Genomic DNA, 22976 nt, shown 5'->3' with positions numbered 1-22976 from the left:
CTCGAATAGTTTCGCAAATATTGAATCTTTTTTACAAGCATGTAATTTTTACAAAATTTTTTTAAGTATGCGAAAATCCATGCAATTTTTGTCCGAAAAATTATGCTAGTTTCCGGATCAAATGTATAGTTTTCCAGAAAATCTGATCTTCATGAATTTTCCGAGCAACTGATATTTTTTCGACTTCCTTGTATCAAAAAACCCCAAAATCTGAACTATATTATTGAAATCTGGAATTCTGTTTCTGATACGACGATCCTTTTCAGATTTTTTTGCATTACAACGTTGCCATGTACTTTATAGAGTTTTAGCGAAATTTCTATCAAATTTTTCCAGATAAATCCCTTATTTTTTGGTAGAATTATCACAAAACAGCCCCACATCTTTTTTTCTAAATTATTTTTTCTACAACTGTCTATAACTTTTTGTACGAGATAGCTCCCATTTTGTATACCAGAACTGAGCGATCATCCACACTCTCGACTAATACTATATTCACGCCCTTTGGCTCGAAACGGGGTGATAAAAAGCCTCAAGCTGAGTCTGTATTGGGGTTTCAAGGTAATGATAGGTTAGAAATGAAGAAAAAACAATTTCGACGTTCCTCTTCCGATTTTTTTGTATTACAACGTTGCCATGTACTTTATAGAGCTTTAGCGAAATTTCTATCAAATTTTTCCAGATAACTCCCTCATCTTTTGGTAGAATTAGCACAAAAAAGTCCCATATCTTTTTTTCTCAATTATTTTTTCTATAACTGTCCGAGGATTGAAACCCCCTACTTTTTGTACGAGATAACGCGCATTTCGTATACCAGAACTGAGCGATCATCCACACTCTCGATTTATATTATATTCACGTCTTTTAACTCCCAATGGGGTGACAAAAAGCCTCATGCTGAGTCTGGATTGGGGTTTCAAGGTAATGATAGGTTAAAAATGAAGAAAAAACAATTTCGACATTCCTTTTCCGATTTTTTTGTATTACAACGTTGCCATGTACTTTATAGAGATTTATTTCACGTTTTATCGAAATTTCTATTAAATTTTTCCAGATAAATCCCTTATTTTTTGGTAGAATTAGCACGAAAGAGCCCCACATCTTTTTTCTGTTCGATCGATTTCCATCTCAAAAGTCTTTTATCTTCTTTCTTCTTTATATATTCGTTATTTGCTAAAAGATTTGATTTGATTGGATCTGATGCTCGATTTAAACTTCAAGGAAGCGTTCCTAACGCCGTCAACACGAATTTTGGTGAGCGATTATCCACACTCTCGATTTGTACTGTATTCACGTCCTTTGAGTTGCAACGGAGTGATAAAAAGCCTTATGCAGAGTCTGGATTGGGGTTTCGAGGAAATGATAGGTTGGTAATGAAAAAAAAACAACTTTTTTAGACAATGGTTATATTTATTACGTTTTAAAAATTTGTAATCCCATTGTATTACATTTATGTAAAAGCCGTCAAAAGCTCGATCATGTCATATATTATATTGATATCAAATTTTCCACGCATATAAAAACATCTTCACATATTCAAAGCGGTTCAATAGACACCACTTAACCTCAAAAAAAATACAAAATATGCCATTTTTTATATACCAACTCAATTCCTTGTTTAAATAGAAGGTGAATGAAAAATGGTTCACTTTGTACGTATAATTTCAACTTTTTTTTAAATAAAACAATTTTCCAACATTAAAATGTAAAATAAATAACATTTTTATACAATTTAAAAATCGAGAAGTAACTGGTGTCTACAATACCGACTATCTAAAGATACAAATAGATAATTTACAAATCTAAATGTGTCCATTGAAGGCCAATAAATTTCTAATAGAACCTTCAACAAACAATACGGAAGTTTCCTTTCATCTCAACAAATCTTCTCCTTCTTTTTAATAGGTACTCTAGTAGTTCATAAAGGTCTTTCTATAGGAACTTTCGAAACTTTGACAGTCAACAATGATCGTGGTAGCTACAGCCGTCAAACTGGTTCGAAAACCTGATTTTGTGTCTGTTTTTTAACCCACGTATTGATCTATAACTGAATTGGAGTTCATTGAATCATTTAAAAGTAAAGATAAACAACATTGTCATTGGTGACAACTTTGAGGTTAGGATATAGCGACATAGGGAGTGGTGTTTCTGAGCTCTATGAGTAACTTTCATCAAAAAATTAGTTTTTAATTTACAAACAAAACTTTGAAACAACAAATTCTTATTTGTATTTAATTTTACTGAAATTATATTCGCTTGTTGTATTAAGTACAACTCTGTTTAATTATTAATGATGATTTACGTTTGTTAGTCGATTATGGTTTCACAAAGTGATAATATTTTCGTTATTTGATGACGGGCGTTATAAACGTCTATTGATAATGACGTTTGTTCGCTAAATAGTTTCTTGACAGTTGAAAAAGTTTTAGAAAATCATCTTATATATGTCAGAGCGTCCAATACGATCACTGTTTAGAGGGGATGTAAAGCCATGCCCGTCGTCGAGGATCAATATGGGTCGATGACTATAAAGATAAGCCACATAGGCGACCCTAAAAACCAATCTTAGTCATGGAAAATTGATTGTTTAGGATATTCGTAACCCAGAGAAGCTACAGCAGATATATTTAATGGCGTCGCTACATTCAAAGATAAAAAGTTCTTAATGAAAGACCCAATACAATGATTTATATTGTAAAAATTTGAAAACACAAAAACTTGTGTATCAAGACTCTAATTATTATTTGGTATTATGATCCTTATATGGCACATATTGCTTTTTGAGTGACATATGGTACACAAACTTACTCCAAAAAATTTTTCAAAATAAAAATCCAAATTTATTGATATATGATTATTATTATTGCTTTTATATGATTCATATTTCAACTAGTATCTTGAAATTTGACTGCTTCACTCACGTTTATTGTAAATTCAGTATATTACTTCGAACAATCTCACTTCGATCTATGTCTCCCTATGAGGATTGTATTAAATTCTAATTAAGTTAATTCATAAAATTATGGAATAATAGACTTAAGATAAAGATATAGTGAAGAAAAACTGAAAAACTAACAGTTCTATGGAAGTGAGATGGTACACTATGGTAGAAAAAGAAAAATGAAAAGTCCCATCAATAATTAAAAGTAAAAGTTAGTATAAGAGAAGCTCCAGAAAAAGAATTTTGTTGGTTTGAAGTACAATGGTCAGTTATAATTATGCTAAAAAAGAAGAAGCAGTTAAATAGTTTCATTGCGCTGTATGTCCTATATAAATATTTATAAAGATCGGTTTTTGTAAAGTCGCGATAAATTTACGATCCGTTTAAAGACATCTTGATCAAAAGTCTTATAAGAAGAAGAAATCTAATTACTTTTTATCAACCAAAAAAAAAATTGAGAATCAGCTCTCTAGTCACTTTTTTCTATAATTTTGCAAATGCAAGGCTTGTGCAGGTGGTTGTGGGTGTCGAAAGGCTGTGATTAAGTGCTAGTTGATTTATACCCACTGCAAGAGGAATTCCTGCACTAACTATCTCCAACCTGAAGATATTGACGAGACCTGGACTTCATATATGGGGAGTCGGACTCCCATCAAAGACTTTAAGGAGTCGAATAGTTCAACGACAATCAAACTGCAACGTCTGTAATTTGTCCCAACAGTTGATTGATTTGAGTACTACTATCGAACCAACTTCTTCGTTTTCTGTGGTAAATCTAACCTAAGAAAATTGCATTTTACGAAACAGAAACAGAAAAGAAAACTGTCGGTTTTGGTTAGCAGCTCCACCTTTTGAAAATAAGTTATTCTTCAAGGAATTGAATCATATTTACTCGACATGTTGAATTCAAAGTTAAAACTCGATTTTATACCAAGCTAGTAACCTCTCGCGGCTTTTTTCGAACACAGAATATGCTTTTCCATTCCCTAATTTGATTCCTCTTCAGCTACTGGATTTCTTTTCCATATAAAAACATTTTTTTCTCAATCTTTTGTAGTAATCTTATCTACATCGTATGTAGAATCTTTAGATTGTGAAAAGATATAAGTCAGAGATCAATGAATCGACGAGACTGTCACGAAAACCGACCCAAAAATAAAGTTTAACAAACCAAAACTGAAATTAGTTAACTATATTGTTAGTGCACGTAAATTTTTAATTCAGTTCACTAATTTCGTGTGTTGTTTGTTTTATTGGTATATTTATTGACAAAAACTCTTATTATTTCACCAGTAGCATAAAACATAAAAATTAGACGAATCCGAAATAATCGCTACAAAAAGTTTGATTGTTTTAATGGCTTCATGTTTAGCCCAACATGACTATCCTAGGTATCCCCTTCGTCGGAACTCTAGGGGGAGGGGAAATGTACCCAAAAAGGGTATTTTCACAGTAATATATCTTAAAGGACTCTTAATATCGAGTACATGGTTCTCTTACTACAAAACATCAAAGTTTTCCACATTTTTGAACGCCATAAGTGGGGATGGACACATCATCTGCAGTCTTAAAGCATGACAAGAAAAAGTTGGTGAAGTTGTTGGAGAAAAATTAATCTGCAAACATTGCTTAAGAACGTACCTACGAGTACAAATACGGTTGGGACATCAGATAGTTTCGTTAGCAGGCTTTAAACTATGGTCTTCCTTGAACATGAAGAGATTGAGGAGCCAAAAGACCTGGGCTACATATATGAGGCGAAAAACTCAGAAAAACGTATTAAAAACTCGTCGTTTGGTCTATGTATTACAATTTTATATCTTCAATTATATCTTCAACTGCTTTAATAACTATAGATAAATAGTTCAGTCCAGTCCATAAACCATGTTTATGTTATTGGGAGTCCTTTAACCCTTTCGAGACGGCCTTTTGATCATGTAGGTAGACCCCAAAGACGGGCTTAGTTTTTTAGTAGTGTGGTATGTCTCAAAGCAAGAAACTATGCATAAACACACCTTGTAGTCCTGGTTCAAATATTGCGTCTCGTAGTCAAGCCAAGCAAAGACGGATTAACTAACTAATAGTGTCGGATTTAAGTGACAAGTGTTTTGAGGTTATGTTAAAGTAATGCAGATAAATCCGACATCCGTTTGGGAGACGAATTATGAAGAAAACTTCCACTGCCACTTTAGCACACCTCCGGCGAGAGAAAAAACTTGGAATCGTCATATTGGGATGAAAATGAGGCCTTTAAAAGTATATAACTTTTGTAGCAATTATCAGGATTTGAAGTTTGATTCTACTGGATTATATACGAACAACAATCAAAAAATTTGGATACATTCGAAAGAAAAATCTAAAAGAACAAAGAAAAAACAAAATTAAATATTAAATATACATCTGATGATATTGCTCCATTGCTAAACTCTGATTTAATTATTAATAATAATTATAATGATAATAATAAGTCGGTACGAGATAGGGAAGCAGAATTTGTACTCATTCAGTAATCACCATTATGATTTGTAAACATTCTCAGACCCTCGAGACTATTAAATATATTGAAAATTAAGATTTACGTTCGAACATTTTGGTATAGTATAATTTACAACGGGACTAACGAGACAAATAAATCATTTTAATTATTATATAGTGTGTACAAATAACTGATTATTTCGTTTGTGATGTAATATAGTTTGAAAGATCTCTTAATTGTCAATTCGAAAATATTGATGATGATGACAAACTAGTCAAAAACAATGAGTTTAGAAACGTGATGAAGTTGAGGCGGTTGACAAACAAACAAAAAATTTTTCAATCGCGATATCGAAAATTTTCAATATAATTAAGTTGTGGTCTTGGCCCTCTGGCTGCCCTGAGTGAAAATTAAAAAGAAAACAGCAACATCAAATCTTTAAAACAATTGACTTGTGCCCCGCTCTGCTAAACTAATACCTGCCCTAAAACTAAAAGGGCAAAAAGGGCTGGTAATGCAGAGCGCAGGTTCGGTCCTCTGCTCCCCTTCCCGACCCTTCCGCGCTACTACAGTACGCTATAAACATACATAAACTACCCTCTCAACACTCAACTTTCCAATAATGATAATAATGAACCCCAAAAGTAACGACACTCGAATTTTAATTCACAAAAAAGTTTTTGATGTAAAATAACTTTTGGTGGAATATTTAAGTACATGTTTGAGTATCGTATACTATTCGGGGTGATAATTATAATGTTTTTTTTTTAATGAAAAAAAAAACAGCGGCTAATCTACAACTGCGCCACTATAATAGCGGCCTCTTTTCACAAAACTACAATAACACCGAAAAACATGGTTAATTTGTTAATTAATTAATTAATTAATTATAATTATAGGTGTTAATTATTACGAAAATTTGTACTCTGATAGGAAATTAGTCGGTCAATGGTACTCAGAAATTTCTAAGTATGGAAATTTAACATATTAACGATCAACACATTTTTTTTCTACTAAATCAAACTATGAAACTTTCTATTGTACACATTCAAAAAGCTCTTTGGTATACCATAGTATACTAAAAACAATGTATCTACGTGAAATGATGTACCAATATTCACTTATATTATATGTTGATTATAGGGACATATACTGTATATTTGGTGCCATCATTTGAATGGATTCTTAATCTTACGAAAAAAATCATGCAAATTAACAAATCTTTTTGTTACCAAATTTTATTCTTAATTCTTTTTATTCATTATCAATATTTCGAGACATACTGTATATTAAAGACATTCTGTATACTTAGTGCCATCATTTGAATGGATACTTCATCTTACGAAAAAAATCATGCAAATTAACAAATCTTTTTGTTACCAAATTTTATTCTTAATTCTTTTTATTCATTATCATTATTTCGAGACATACTGTATATTAAAGACATTCTGTATACTTAGTGCCATCATTTGAATGGATACTTCATCTTACCAAAAAAATCGTGCAAATTAACAAATCCTTTTGATACCAAATTTTATTCTTAATTCTTTTTACTCATTGTCATTATTTCGAGACATACTGTATATTTAAGACATTCTGTATACTTGATGCCATCATTTGAATGGATACTTCATTTTACAAACAAAAAATCATGGAAATTAACAAATCCTTTTGTTACCAAATTTTATTCTTAATTTTTTTTATTTATTGTCCCTATTTCGAGACATACTGTATATTTAAGACATTCTGTATACTTGATGCCATCATTTGAATGGATACTTCATTTTACGAAAAAAATCATGCAAATTAACAAATCCTTTTGATACCAAATTTCATTCTTAATTCTTTTTCTCATTGTCATTATTTCGAGACATACTGTATATTTAACACATTCTGTATACTTAGTGCCATCATTTGAATGGATACTTCATTTTACGAAAAAAATCATGTAAATTAACAAATCCTTTTGATACCAAATTTCATTCTTAATTCTTTTTCTCATTGTCATTATTTCGAGACATACTGTATATTTAACACATTCTGTATACTTGATGCCATCATTTGAATGGATACTTCATTTTACAAACAAAAAATCATGGAAATTAACAAATCCTTTTGTTACCAAATTTTATTCTTAATTATTTTTATTTATTGTCCCTATTTCGAGACATACTGTATATTTAAGACATTCTGTATACTTGATGCCATCATTTGAATGGATACTTCATTTTACAAACAAAAAATCATGCAAATTAACAAATCCTTTTGATACCAAATTTCATTCTTAATTCTTTTTATTCATTATCATTATTTCGAGACATACTGTATATTAAAGACATTCTGTATACTTAGTGCCATCATTTGAATGGATACTTCATCTTACCAAAAAAATCGTGCAAATTAACAAATCCTTTTGATACCAAATTTTATTCTAAATTCTTTTTATTTATTGTACTTATTTTAAGACATACTGTATATTTGAGACATCCTGTATGTTTTATGTAATCTTTTTAATGGATTTTTGATTTTAATTTACAAAAAAATATCTTAAAATCGGCATATTATTCTTATACAATGGTGTGTACCAAAGTATATTCTCAACTCTTTTTATTATTTACACTTATTTGGGACAAACTGTATAGTTGAAGATCTTATCGTTCGAAAGGATACTCAATTTTCATTTGCAAAAAAATTAAACAATGCGGCACATTTTTGTTATACAGGGGTTAAACGAATTTTTATTCTAAATGCTTTTTATTGATACCCATATTTGGAGACATACTGTATATGTGGTCTACTAGTTTGAATAGATACTTAATTCTTATTTACAACAAAAAATCAATCCAAATTGGCACATTGTTTCTATACAGGAGTAAACAAATTTTCATTCTAAATCATTTTTATTGATACCCCTATCATGAGACATACTGTATATTTGGTCTATACAGGGGTTGGATCTATTGTTATTATAAATTCTTTTTATTCATTACATTTATTTGGGACATATTGTATATTAGATAAAATTTTCCATCGATATTTAACTTTCGTTTACAAACAAATCATACACATTGGCGTACTGTTCTTATATAGGGGGTGTACCAAATTTTATTCTCGATTATATTTTTCATAACACTTATTTTTGGGTCGTACTGTATATTTGATCTAATTTTTTTAAGAATACTCAATTTTCATTTACAAAAAAATATACAATATGGCACATGATTCTTATTTACTGTTTTAAATTCCTTTTATTCATTGTACTTATTTGAAACATACTGTATATTTGGTCTAGTCATTTGAACGGATACTCAAATTTAATAAAAAAAAATCATGAGAATTGTTCTATACTCCTATTTTTATTCACGACATTTTGAGACAATCTGATCTGATCAAATCATCAATGAATACTTCATTTTCATTTATGAAAAAAAATATAATTTGAACCGTTTTTCTTATACAGGGGGTGTATACAAAATTTTACTATCAATTATTTTTATTCATTACTTATTTTGGGACATACTGTATATTTGATCTTATTATTTTAGTACTTTATCATCATTTATAAATAAAAATCATTTAAAATGGCACATTATACAGGATGTATAATGGTGTAATGGTTTTTATTTGGTGTAAGCTTTCGAATCCATATTTGAGACATACGGTATAGTTGGTGTAATCGTTTACATGATTTTTTCCTTATTTTAATGTGTGAATTAATGAAATGTTAATACAAATTTCTATTATACAGGGGATATAATAATTTTTCATTTCATTTATTTTTTGGCAAACTGTATAATACTGTGAATTTATTGGCGCGAATCTGTATGAGTATAACAAAGAGCAATTTTACACATTCTACAAATTTATTTAAAAATTTTTTTTGATACAGATTTCAACAGCACAAAAAAATATTTTGTTTTTGGAATTATTTATTTATCATGATACAGAAAAAATTAAAAACCTGAGATTATTAGCTAAATAGTTATTTTTGGTATAACTCGAAGACCTGGAAAAAAACTGAAGATTCATAAAATAACACTAATTATAACAATAAATCTATATACAGGGCGAAATTTTGTTACATCTATTTTAAAAACATAACCAAATGTTTCCAACTTGTTTTGGTATTGCTTAAAGTTATAAATTTCATTATTTTTTTTAAATAACACGACAAAATAAGGTTTAAACAGATCTTTCTGAATGCCTTGACCATAAAAACGGAAAAGCAAGGGTAGCCAACCAACCATGAGTTTAAAAGACAATACCCACGAACACGCTTATAACTACTGCCTTAACTTCTATCTTTACGATTTATTCAATATCGTTATACATTTTTCGTATAAAATATTTTACAATCCATTTTCGAATGATTTTTTTTTATATATATGTATATAAAAAATTTATCACCAATTGTATTCCTAACAATACGAAATCGTGATCACACTAAAAACGGTAATTTTTTTGAGCCAATTTGAAAAAATATTTTTTAAGTAATTTGGGCGGTCCCTAGAACAACTACATCTAAATTTAGTATGTATAAAAATATATATCACAAAATTCATAACCATTTTTTTTTATTTGCAATATAATATGCCAATTAGGATTAAATTTACAATTTTGATCAATATTATATATTTATCGGAGGTCCTTAAAGCCACCAATACTCAAAAAAATCTCGAAATATTCCAAAAATAATTTAAACTTCTTGAAATTTTAATAGAACAAACGTTTTTGTCTCCTGGACAAAATTAGAAAGTTAATAAAACTTTGAGTGATTGTTTGGGGATGTATAGGGAAGCTAAATCCAAGTTTTCGGATAAATCTAGCTTGTAATTGTGTAGGGGTGGCCGAAAAACCACGATTTTTTCGAACTTGTTTCAGTTTTTGGCTTATAACTCCCAAACTATGCATCCTACCGAAAAATATACTATATACCTTTTTAGAGTAGATGAGAATCGCTATCGTTTAAGACTAACCGCAGTTTTGTAGGTCTAATAGGTCTCAAGACACAGCTCTTCAAAATTTGCCAATTTTTTTCAAAAATTGGAAAATTTATGTTTTGGCCGTCTTTTGCACGAAATATTGGCTAAATTATTGATCCCACGAGGAAGTCATGACAAATGAAGTTGTAGAGCAGTTATTTAGCTTCAGTTTAAGCCCAACCGCAACGCTGTAGAACGAACAATTTCTCAAGAAATGGAGCTCTTAACAGTATAGCAGTTATCCTGTACAAAATTGCGAAGTTATTGATTAGAAATGTTGGGATATTATTCGAGGATAACAAGGAAATCTTAATCCGAGTTTCTTTGACAAAAAAGCCAGTGCTCGATAGGGGTAGCCAAAATACCGCGATTTTTTCTGACGTATTTCGGTTTTTGGTCTATATCTTAAAAACTATGCGACGTGTAAGGGTTTCTTTTATTCTATTTTCGGAATAAGCATTAAATTTCCTTCAAATTTTACTATTTATATTACATTTTTGGCCGTATAATTCCGAAGATAATGGCATTTCAATTAGCTCCATTTCTTGAGAAATCGGATTTTGTTGATGTTTCAATTTTTCCTTATAACTTGCAAACTATTCGTTCTACAGCGTTGAGGTTGTGCTTAAATTGAAGCTAAATAACTGCTCTACAACTTCATCGTGGGATCAATAGTTTAGCCAATATTTCGTGCAAAAGACAACCAAAACATAAATTTTCAAATTTTTGAAAAAAATTGGCAAATTTTGAAGAGCTGTATCTCGAGACCTATTAGACCTACAAAGCTGCGATTGATCTTAAACGATAGCGATCTTCATCTACTTTAAAAAGGTATATAGTATCTTTTACGATAGGATGCATAGTTTGGGAGTTATAAGCCAAAAACTGAAACAAGTTCGAAAAAATCGTGGTTTTTCGGCCACCCCTACACGAGCACAGGTTAGATTTATTCGAAAACTTGGATTTAGCTTCCCTATACATCCCCAAACAATCCCCCAAAATTTCATCAACTTTCTAATTTTGTCCAGTCAAAAGTACATGACTCCTGAACTATGGCATAATTATACTAAAAATTGTTACTTTATTCCGACGAAATTTTGAAAAATCCAAATGTCTTTGATGGCTTCAAGTATCCCTCATGGTTGGTGGCTTTAATATAAAAATAGCTAGCGACAAAAGCAAGACACACACAAGATACATTTTATCATTATCTACTTGCAGCCAAGCTAATCTAAAATTACATATAGTAGTGCTCTACGATACGACCCTTATACCCTGATTGCGCCTCCTGTATTGTGCATCGACAGCCTTATCAAATTTTAAATGGCAACAACTCGAAGTTTATATATATGTAATGTAAACTAAACCATCTCTTCAACTCGACATAACTTGTATCAACCGCGATCGCGATCAAATTCAGAGACTTTTATAAAGATCCGGCTCGAAGGACCAAGAAATATTAATGAATATTGGAGTAGTGTTGCTGATTTTCTACAGCTTTGAGTTTTTATTTTTGATTGAGACATCGTCATGCGAAGATGACGCTAATTAAAACTTTGAGTTACCTCTATTGAGCTAAAGCGGGGGCAGACAAGCCCTTCATGGGACCTGAACCATTGGAAAAGAAGGTAGAGAAGAGCAAAATCAATTATTGACACATGATAAGATATGTTACTAAAAACAAACACCTGAAGATTTTGTTGCACAGAGGACGAAAAGTCTATCCACATTATCTTGATCAGATCAGCTGGATTCCCTAGTATCGCAGCAAAAAAAAATACGATAGATACTCTGAATGTCTGCAATTTTGCAAGGAACTAAAAAATGCTTATACCGGGTGTCCCTCAAACAGTTTAAAACAAAATTTTCGGCCTTGCGCGTCATGTTTGGCTCGGTGTAAAATTTCAAGGTTAGGTCATCGCCAATTAACCCCACAGGGTTTGATAGCCTTCTACTTCCTATGACTTAATGCCCTTAAAAAGTGTATTAAATTTGATAATTTGATGTTTTTATATTATAGGGTTCCGTATTTTTTCGAAATTTCTGGTTCTACATAAATTACCTTCAATTGTTATATTTTGGCGTCTTTTCTTAGGGACAACCTGTATTTTTTTAATATAAAATTGCAAATTTTTATATTGAAAAATAATAAGAACAGGAAATTTGCAAAACATACAGGTTTTCTATTAAATATTACGTATAGTTTGAAATACCAAGAAACTATGAGGTAGAGCTGACAACACTGCATTTTAAACACGACTAATATCGAGTAGTAAGTTCTGATTGTATTAATACAATTTGCCATCGAAATTTGAATTTATAAATAGAATTTACTATGTAAGGTCCAAATTGCACTTACAAAATGATTGTGTCCGTTAAAGCCGTTTTATAATCATGGGATTATTATAAAAATTTTTGTTTACTTTTCCTCAATGTCCAGAAATGTTTTTTGTTGAATAATTGGATATTTGGAAAGAAACGTTTCGAGTTGTGCCTTAATGGGAATATATGAAACGACGTGAACACCGTTGAAATCATATAAAATTTTTAGGTTGTTTCATATATTAGCAAAGTCCGTTTTGAGGACGCTGGACCGGCTAAAAATTGGAATCAGTTTTGAAAAATCGTAGACGAATGAGTCGAGCTCTGGGCAGCCACCGGATTTGGTCCTCGCACCAGCTGGGGTGCCGCGCCTCTTTTCGAAAAAAAAAACAAAAATTGATTACATCTAGAAATTCGTATTTAAAAATTTAATTTCTGTAAAAAACGACTACTCACTAGACTTATGTTAAATCGACATACATTATTGTTAATACCAATTTTTTAAAAAAAATTCAGATCAACTTTACGTCTTTTGAAAAAAAATCCGCTCGATTACCGATTGGAAAATTTTCTTATTGGAATTTTTTAAATTACAAAAAAAAACGTAAGTTGATCTAAGGAGTATTCAACGTATTTTTTTTCTTCTTTTATATCGAATTCGAAATTTATATACATTTTCATTTTAACAAAAAAAAAAGACATGAACGATTTATTTTCTCACAAAAATCTTTACAAAATATCTTAGACCGTGAGATTAGGCCTCGACAAGAAGCATGATTTTTTCTTTCTACATTTCTAGAGTCAGTTTAGAGCAAAGCGGTTTGGGTGCATGCAAAAAGTAGAGTGTCCAAATTAATCCCAAATCTTCTTATAACCAAGACAATTCGTATCATTTAAATTTTTTTATAAATTCTTTACACCGTAAAACGTTCAATTTTTTTTAGTGCTGTTTATACTATACGCGAAATAACGCGATGTTGTGCTTATATTGTAAACCATAAACCATAGAAAATTTGAACAAAACCTTCCTGAAATCATCAAAACGTGACTTGTCATCGGTTCAAAACTTCTGTTATTAACTCAATATTGAACATTGGATAATGTAAGTTTAGTAATGGAGAGGAATTATGAATTTCCACGAATTCCAAATCGTCCACAGAAACTTCTTGGTGCATTCGCAGATCTATCGAGAGTTGAACCAAAAGAAGATGAAAGATATCATTTAAGAAACTACCAGAATATCTCAAACCCACCTCAACATCCAACTAATCGAATAGGCTGTGCATTTAGGGAGAAAAACCAAGACCAAGATTAGATTTAGGTCCGTTAGACCAATCAGTGCAAGAATAATCCCTAAGACCTAGTATTACAAGATGCTTGACGATTTTTAAGTTCGATTTTCATCATCAGAATACAAAGAATTGATAAAGATAACATAAAATAAGAAATAATTTAAAGATAAGAAACCAGGCCATAACAAAATCGTGGAACTAGGATGGGATTGATAGAAGAATACAAGAAAGGAAAACCGAGAAGTTGGACAAAAAAAATAAAGATTTCAGGGGGAAAATGGCGAATAAGATGACAAGAAGTAAAATAAAAGGTACAGGATGAGATAGAACGGGAACAGACTCAACAAGCATTATACCTGAAAATATACAAAGTTATCAGAACTTGAAGATTCATTGATTTTCAAATGTTCGAAATACTTTAACCAGAACTAGCGACGTGTTTTTAAAAGTCGACTGTGCATAACAAATGAAGTTATGAAGCTGCATGACTCGAAAACTCTAGAGGAGTACAGGAAATGGAGGATGGAGCAGAAATAGAATACAAATACTTAGGAATTGAAATAACAACATTAGTCACAGCGATCGAAGAGAGAAATCTGCGGAATGGACCGAAATTGAGTACTGGAAAAGAGCAGCTGGATAAGAAATGACAGAATAAGAAAGATAGTGGGAGAGAACAACTATTCTGGTCATGCACAAAGGATATTAGAGAACAGAACACCTAAAGAAGTCCTATCAAAAGGGAAGACGGCGAAGAAAGTTCTAAACCATGTTTTTTAAAGAGCCCAAGACCAAGTTTGGGTCATAGGGAAACTTGCTTCATATTATGCGGTACTTTTGTCATTGTCACTAACAAAAATTGATTGACAGATTGGTTGCTGAGCCAAAAGTAACTAGATTTCTCCTTAGAATTACAGCTAGCACCCAATAAAAACGGCACCAATCTGATAATGTTGCAAGTTCGAGTTCTTGCATATCAAGCGGCCTTAAATTATATCAATATTTGAATTCCATTAATGTTTACATAAAAACATTTTACCAAAAATTACAAGTCACTGAAACTGTTGACGTTAACGAAGATGATGTTATCAGTGATGTTTCATAAAATTCATGTAGTAGAACTTGTGTTTGTCTATTTTAATCAAAACCAGACAATTAAGAAGTTTTTACCAAAAACTAAATGCCATATTGAACCTTTCAATTCCTTCCAATAAAAATCTAAGAAGAAAATGGACTTGCAAGACTTGCAAGTCAAGACTGCACTTTGAAGACAATACGAATATCTTGGTTTTGGATTTCGTCTTGCTTTAAATCATCACTAGATGGATAGTGATCAGTACTAACCACCCCATCGAAAGGGATGATATATTTTTCTTAGACCGCAGGTTTATTTTGAAGAATTTATAAAAGTCTATAGTAGAAAGTAGCTGGATTACCTCGGTTATACAAAGTTTCGTTATTAATTATTATTACTAAGTAAAAAAATAGTACTCTACTGACTACTACTTAAGGACTAAGGATAAAGGATAAGGATAGGCTATACATTACAAAAGCTAGGCTCACACTCGCAATATTCAAGTCGGTCGAATTAGTTTAGTCAAAACCGAGGAATCATCGAAATAAAAACGATTTTAAACTATTAAAAATAGTTTTTATTTCGAAATTTTCCAAGGTAATCGATAAAAAAAACACAAACTTAAAGCTTTGGCTACAATCGGAGATAGGAATTACTTTACCTTCAACAATAGATTAAATATGTTAATATTTTATTATATAAAATTTGCAGAAGTAACGAACGGTTTGTACTTGAAGCAATTTCCTAGTTCCGCCACATTCACCATGTCAGAAAAACAACATTCTTCTTTGTGAAACAACTGTAGCACCTTATCCAGGTGTAAATATATTTGATTCAACATTATTCCAAACGTTAAAAATTATATAATAATTATAAGGTAAACAAATAATAAATTGCACTAGGTATATTAGAATTATTGATCCGACCTCGTATTATAAAGTATTTATACGGGGATCATAAATTAATTTTTTTAACATCAAACAAATATCACATTGATTTTTGTACTATATATGTTAAATTAATAGTTAAACTTGAATTTACTCGGATAAACAGTGCAATATCTAGAAGACTTGTGATGTAATACATTGTCTTCGAAGACTGAGTTTATTGTGGAACAAACACTTCTCCAAGAGGTGTATTGCCTTTTTGGCTACTGGATATAGTGGTGAATTTACGTAAAGAATGAAAAAGCATAAAATTTTTAATGAAAATGATAATTTCATCTATGGAAATGACCAGAAGAATACATCGTCTTCAAAGACTGAGTTTAGCGTGGAACAAGCACTTCTCCAAGAGGTGTATTGCCTTTTTGGCTACTGGATATAGTGGTAAATTTACGTAAAAAATGAAAAAGCATAAATTTTTTAATGAAAATGATAATTTCATCTATGGAAATGACCGGAAGAATACATCGTCTTCAAAGACTGAGTTTAGCGTGGAACAAGCACTTCTCCAAGAGGTGTATTGCCTTTTTGGCTACTGGATATAGTGGCAAATTTACGTAAAAAATGAAAAAGCATAAATTTTTTAATGAAAATGATAATTTCATCTATGGAAATGACCGGAAGAATACATCGTCTTCAAAGACTGAGTTTAGCGTGGAACAAACACTTCTCCAAGAGGTGTATTGCCTTTTTGGCTACTGGATATAGTGGTAAATTTACGTAAAAAATGAAAAAGCATAAATTTTTTAATGAAAATGATAATTTCATCTATGGAAATGACCGGAAGAATACATCGTCTTCAAAGACTGAGTTTAGCGTGGAACAAGCACTTCTCCAAGAGGTGTATTGCCTTTTTGGCTACTGGATATAGTGGTAAATTTACGTAAAGAATGAAAAAGCATAAAATTTTTAATGAAAATGATAATTTCATCTATGGAAATGACCAGAAGAATACATCGTCTTCAAAGACTGAGTTTAGCGTGGAACAAGCACTTCTCCAAGAGGTGTATTGCCTTTTTGGCTACTGGATATAGTGGCAAATTTACGTAAAAAATGAAAAAGCATAAATTTTTTAATGAAAATGATAATTTCATCTATGGAAATGACCGGAAGAATACATCGTCTTCAAAGACTGAGTTTAGCGTGGAACAAGCACTTCTCCAAGAGGTGTATTGCCTTTTTGGCTACTGGATATAGTGGTAAATTTACGTAAAGAATGAAAAAGCATAAAATTTTTAATGAAAATGATAATTTTATCTATGGAAATGACCAGAAGAATACATCGTCTTCAAAGACTGAGTTTAGCGTGGAACAAGCACTTCTCCAAGAGGTGTATTGCCTTTTTGGCTACTGGATATAGTGGCAAATTTACGTAAAAAATGAAAAAGCATAAATTTTTTAATGAAAATGATAATTTCATCTATGGAAATGACCGGAAGAATACATCGTCTTCAAAGACTGAGTTTAGCGTGGAACAAGCACTTCTCCAAGAGGTGTATTGCCTTTTTGGCTACTGGATATAGTGGTAAATTTACGTAAAGAATGAAAAAGCATAAAATTTTTGATGAAAATGATAATTTCATCTATGGAGATGGCCAGAAGAATAGATCGTCTTCAAAGACTGAGTTTAGCGTGGAACAAGCACTTCTCCAAGAGGTTTATTGCCTTTTTGGCTACTGGATATAGTGGTAAATTTACGTAAAGAATGAAAAAGCATAAAATTTTTAATGAAAATGATAATTTCATCTATGGAAATGACCAGAAGAATAGATCGTCTTCAAAGACTGAGTTTAGCGTGGAACAAGCACTTCTCCAAGAGGTGTATTGCCTTTTTGGCTACTGGATATAGTGGTAAATTTACGTAAAGAATGAAAAAGCATAAAATTTTTAATGAAAATGATAATTTCATCTATGGAAATGACCAGAAGAATAGATCGTCTTCAAAGACTGAGTTTAGAGTGGAACAAGCACTTCTCCAAGAGGTTTATTGCCTTTTTGGCTACTGGATATAGTGGTAAATTTACGTAAAGAATGAAAAAGCATAAATTTTTTAATGAAAATGATAATTTCATCTATGGAAATGACCAGAAGAATAGATCGTCTTCAAAGACTGAGTTTAGCGTGGAACAAGCACTTCTCCAAGAGGTGTATTGCCTTTTTGGCTACTGGATATAGTGGTAAATTTACGTAAAGAATGAAAAAGCATAAAATTTTTAATGAAAATGATAATTTCATCTATGGAAATGACCGGAAGAATACATCGTCTTCAAAGACTGAGTTTAGCGTGGAACAAACACTTCTCCAAGAGGTGTATTGCCTTTTTGGCTACTGGATATAGTGGTAAATTTACGTAAAGAATAAAAAAGCATAAAATTTTTAATGAGAATGATAATTTCATCTATGGAAATGACCAGAAGAATACATCGTCTTCAAAGACTGAGTTTAGAGTGGAACAAGCACTTCTCCAAGAGGTTTATTGCCTTTTTGGCTACTGGATATAGTGGTAAATTTACGTAAAGAATGAAAAAGCATAAATTTTTTAATGAAAATGATAATTTTATCTATGGAAATGACCGGAAGAATACATCGTCTTCAAAGACTGAGTTTAGCGTGGAACAAGCACTTCTCCAAGAGGTGTATTGCCTTTTTGGCTACTGGATATAGTGGTAAATTTACGTAAAGAATGAAAAAGCATAAAATTTTTGATGAAAATGATAATTTCATCTATGGAGATGGCCAGAAGAAATTTAAATAGGCAAATAAAGCATTGATGGTTTCTTCAGATCTATCAAGAGGATCTGATTGACCAGTAATCGTATCCAAATGGATGATAGTAAAACTTTATCATGATATCATGAAATAGCTTCGACAAATTTACTCAAAAACTTTAGAAAATTATCTAAAGAAGACCTGTAATTTATGGATAACCACCAAGAAATGGTTAAACCACAATAAGTTTCCATGAACTACAATGTAAGATGTTGAAATTTGAAGTGCTTCTTATATCGTTAAGCTGGGGCTAGAAGTTATAACAGTAGTCCTTGGTGTGGGTAACAGCCTTAATAAAACTACCAATCTATGAATAGTGACCCAAAAATGGTTGTTTCACAATAAGGTTTGAAATTTATCTAGTTACTGATATAAAAAAACAAATAATATTGAAATATAACAACAAGATATTGATTCTGATGGTTAACGATTCAGAAATGGATAATCCACAATATCCTGGAAGAAAACATGGTCAGTAATTAAAGAAATATCGTCGGAAATATGCAATGAAGACTGAATGTTATTTCCAAAGAAGATAAAATCTAATTCTCGTAATCCCGCAATAAAAATCAAGTAGATTGAATTCAGTACTGTGAGGTGGTCACCACGTCCTGTCTAACAATGGAGGAAAATTTTCAACAGACCCCAACCATCTTCCCCAAAGACTTTCTTTAATAAAAACAGATTTTAGAGATATTTCGTTTCTATCTAAAATCAGTTGGTACCTATGTTATGTCCCTGCTCTATTGCCTCTATTAATCTGCTATTATCTTACTTGGAAAGTACAATTTACATCATAAGAAAATGATGATGACAGTTTAGGAAGCTTCTTAATTTCGTTATTGAAAATGATGATAATGAACTGATTGCTAGTGAAGTATTAGAAAAAAGAAGACGAAGCAATGAAAATGATAAAGACCAACGAAACAGGCACTCGATTAGAGAGAGGATCCTAAAGATGTGATATATTTGGTCCACCAAAGAGTCAGTAGGGTTGCAGAAAGAAATTTTGTCACACTTTTGATCTGTGCTAAGGGAACTGCCCGAGAACCACGGTTTCGAAGTATGTATTTCCTTGTTTTTTTCTACAAATTGTAACAATTTTTTGATAATAAATAATTTGTTTTTGACATACGCCTGTGAAACTTGGATAATGCCGAATAAAACTAATCAGAAATCGGATATCTGGGAAACAAAAATATTAAGAAGAATTTTTGGAGGAAAGCAGACAGAATTGGGATGGGAGGAAAGATCAAACCAAGAAATTGGTTAAGTCACAGAAAGAATGGACGAAAACTTGAAAGGGGTTGCATGGAAAATACCAGAGGATAAGAGGAGAAGAGTTAGACCAAAAAAACGGTGGAGGAAAGCGGTTTAAGAAGACCTTATAGAAAGAAAAAACAATAGAACGCAAAAAGTGGAGAGGAATTACAAGACTATGGACCTTAATAGCGTCATCTATTGTTAAAATTATGAACATATCGATCCATACGAATATTGTCGCTTTATGGTGTCCAAATAGCATAGTATGTGTCGTAGTTATTGCACAATTTATTATTGTAAACAATTAATCTAACTCCACCCGTAACATATACATTAAAATTTCCAAAATAAAAAACAAAATTATTATATATTAATTAAGTTTGGAATAATTATTTTCTGCGGATAACGCTGTTTCTAAAAAAAAACTGAATGCTCCAGCGCTACCTTCAGTAACATCAAGATACTAGTAATTCCAGCAACTTGATATATATTTTCAACTTTTGAGGTAATAGCGGATAACTGAGCGGCTGAGTAGTGCTTTGTACGTCCGTTTCTTGAAAGGCTACGTATACAACGGCGTAGTCACGATGTATTCGACTCTGTTAGCTACGCCGTTGCTGCGGGATGATTGTGGCAGTATGCTATTCTCTGCAAGGAGACCGACCGTCCCTTAAACGGTGAGACATGTGATCTAGATCACGTGTTCTCATGCCTTCGGATTCATTACAATGACAACGATTAACAGGAAACTTTCATACTCCTATCGCTCACGCCCTCTCGCGGGCGCCAATCACACCTATCACTAATTATTGGGACACAGCAATTTTTATGTTATACTTGTTTACTTACATTAATTATTATAAAGTAGGTTTCGTAAAAAAAACAACACAAAAAGTGCAAATTCTAACATTAGACATCTACAAAGACGAAAGGTTCAATTACCTTTTATCGATTGCTTTTTTTTCAATTTTTTCGTCGCGTAGACAAAATTCTGTGTCGATCATTTGAATTAAACTTAAAAATTATAACGTTTATCATCACAATCTTCAATTTCTTTTTTTAAAAGACTAAAGTTTGAAATAGAAATTCACTAGAAACTAACAAACATATACATTAAACTAATAACAAAACGTTTCTATATAGTACAGATATCTAAGGGTTAGGTACGGAGGACCTTTCACCCTAAAAATAAATGCGATAAAAAAAACGTTCAAGGTCAAGTCCAAGATGCTAAAATTTAAAATTAAAACGTGATTTCGTGCAAAATAATATATATTCTTTTGAATTAAAATTTTTCAAACGGCGAAATTAAACTTTTATTTAACAATTCTAAACTGTCATTATCAATGGTCGACTGATTTTTATAAATTTGTATTTTTCTCAAACTATAATTGAAGTGATCATCACACCAAAAATGATGAAAATATTAGATTTTCTTGATTTTAAATTACTTTAATATGAGAATAAAGCAGATACTCAATAACTAACTATAATTATTATTTACTTTCTAGCTTGGATCTATCTCGTTAAACATCTTGTGAAACGTTTCCATTTATTTATTAGGTTAGGTTTACTTCATTTAAAGTTAGGTTATCTCAATAAGAAAGTACGACTAATTTAATAATTAATAAAACCTGAAATACCTGAACATGTCATGTATTTTATGATTCTAAACCCAACAGATTCTAAAATATATGTTATTAAACACCAGATTTTTCTACTAAACACTCTCTGCGAGAAATTCCGAACGCAAGACTGTAAGTGTAGCCTCGCTTCGATATGTCTCGGGTTGTTTCGGCCGTTCTCGCTTCCGTGTTAGCTTTTCGAGTCCGAGTCGTAAGGTTTCGGCATGTCTCGTTAGGGATCCGAGATCCTGTACAATCTCCCACACTTCAGTAATCAGGTAGCAGCCATACGGGGCACATGTATTATTACCACATTATAGTAATAAATTAAATACGTGGAACAGTGAATGTGTAAATTTTTTAAAGATAAAAAACATTATGTAACACTTGGGTTAGAATATTACCTGTGGATCAGGTGAGAAAAAGAAGAATTCTTTAATGGAAACGTACAAAGGATAATTACGAAAAATTCATCTTTGTTTACGCCCTTTTTTTTAAATTTTTTTAAGATACGTGGATCAAGAACACAACGTGGATATTTATGTTAAGAAAGATGCTACGGAAATTTACTGGTCTAAGCCCATGTGACTATTTTTTTTAAATTATATCAAGGAAGAAACACGTTCAACATTGATGGTTTTAAATACAAATTTTTAAAAATAGGTCTTTACATCAAATTACAAAGAAAAAATTAACTGTATTTCAATATGAAAAAACATCAACTTAATGGGGATTTTTGAACAGTTTTGATTATTAAGAACTGATTAATATCGATAATCGGCATCTATATATATGTAAATTAGACACATAATTAATCACAAAAATTCGAAAAAAATTATACTACAACACCTTGAACCTAACCTCAAACTGTAAAAAATGCAACAACATAACAAAGGAAACTAAACGGTGGAGGTCTACCGAGCTCTGGTGAGCTGCAATCGGCAAAACTCGTCGAGTCGTAATCCGGCCAATTCGCGCCACAACAATCCGAGATCTAAATCCATGGGATTAGGATCTGGAGGTGTCGGTGGCGTCGGTGGGTCCTTGGTAACGACTCGGGGGGCCACGTGCTATGGCCACATCATCTGTAACGACCGCGATAGTTGACGGGCGTAACAGAAACCGAGAGGTTTCACGAAATGAGTGTCTAAAGTACGACAGTGTGGACATGGTACCATGTGACTGTAATCGCTGAAGAAATTCAGTCTTTGCGTCGGATGAAGTACCGGTTTATAACAGGAATTGCACTAAAATAAAACAAAAAAAAAGAAATTTTAGAAAATAATT

General features: G+C 31.6%; 1 protein-coding gene across 1 annotated transcript in view; it reads right to left on the bottom strand.

Annotated features, from left to right (window-relative positions):
- Nucleotides 1-1389: 1389 nt before the first annotated feature.
- LOC130900941 (headcase protein) overlaps nt 1390-22976 on the bottom strand; it is a 177743-nt gene continuing 156156 nt past the window's right edge. The window contains exon 5 of the mRNA XM_057811959.1: nt 1390-22936. Within this exon, the coding sequence (XP_057667942.1) occupies nt 22760-22936 (177 nt within the window). The 3' untranslated portion in view covers nt 1390-22759. The remainder of the gene's footprint in view (nt 22937-22976) is intronic.

The sequence above is a fragment of the Diorhabda carinulata genome, chromosome X (genome assembly GCF_026250575.1).
Source record: "Diorhabda carinulata isolate Delta chromosome X, icDioCari1.1, whole genome shotgun sequence".
In the NCBI taxonomy this organism is placed as follows: Eukaryota; Metazoa; Arthropoda; class Insecta; order Coleoptera; family Chrysomelidae; genus Diorhabda; species Diorhabda carinulata.
This window is presented reverse-complemented; position numbering and strand designations above follow the sequence as displayed.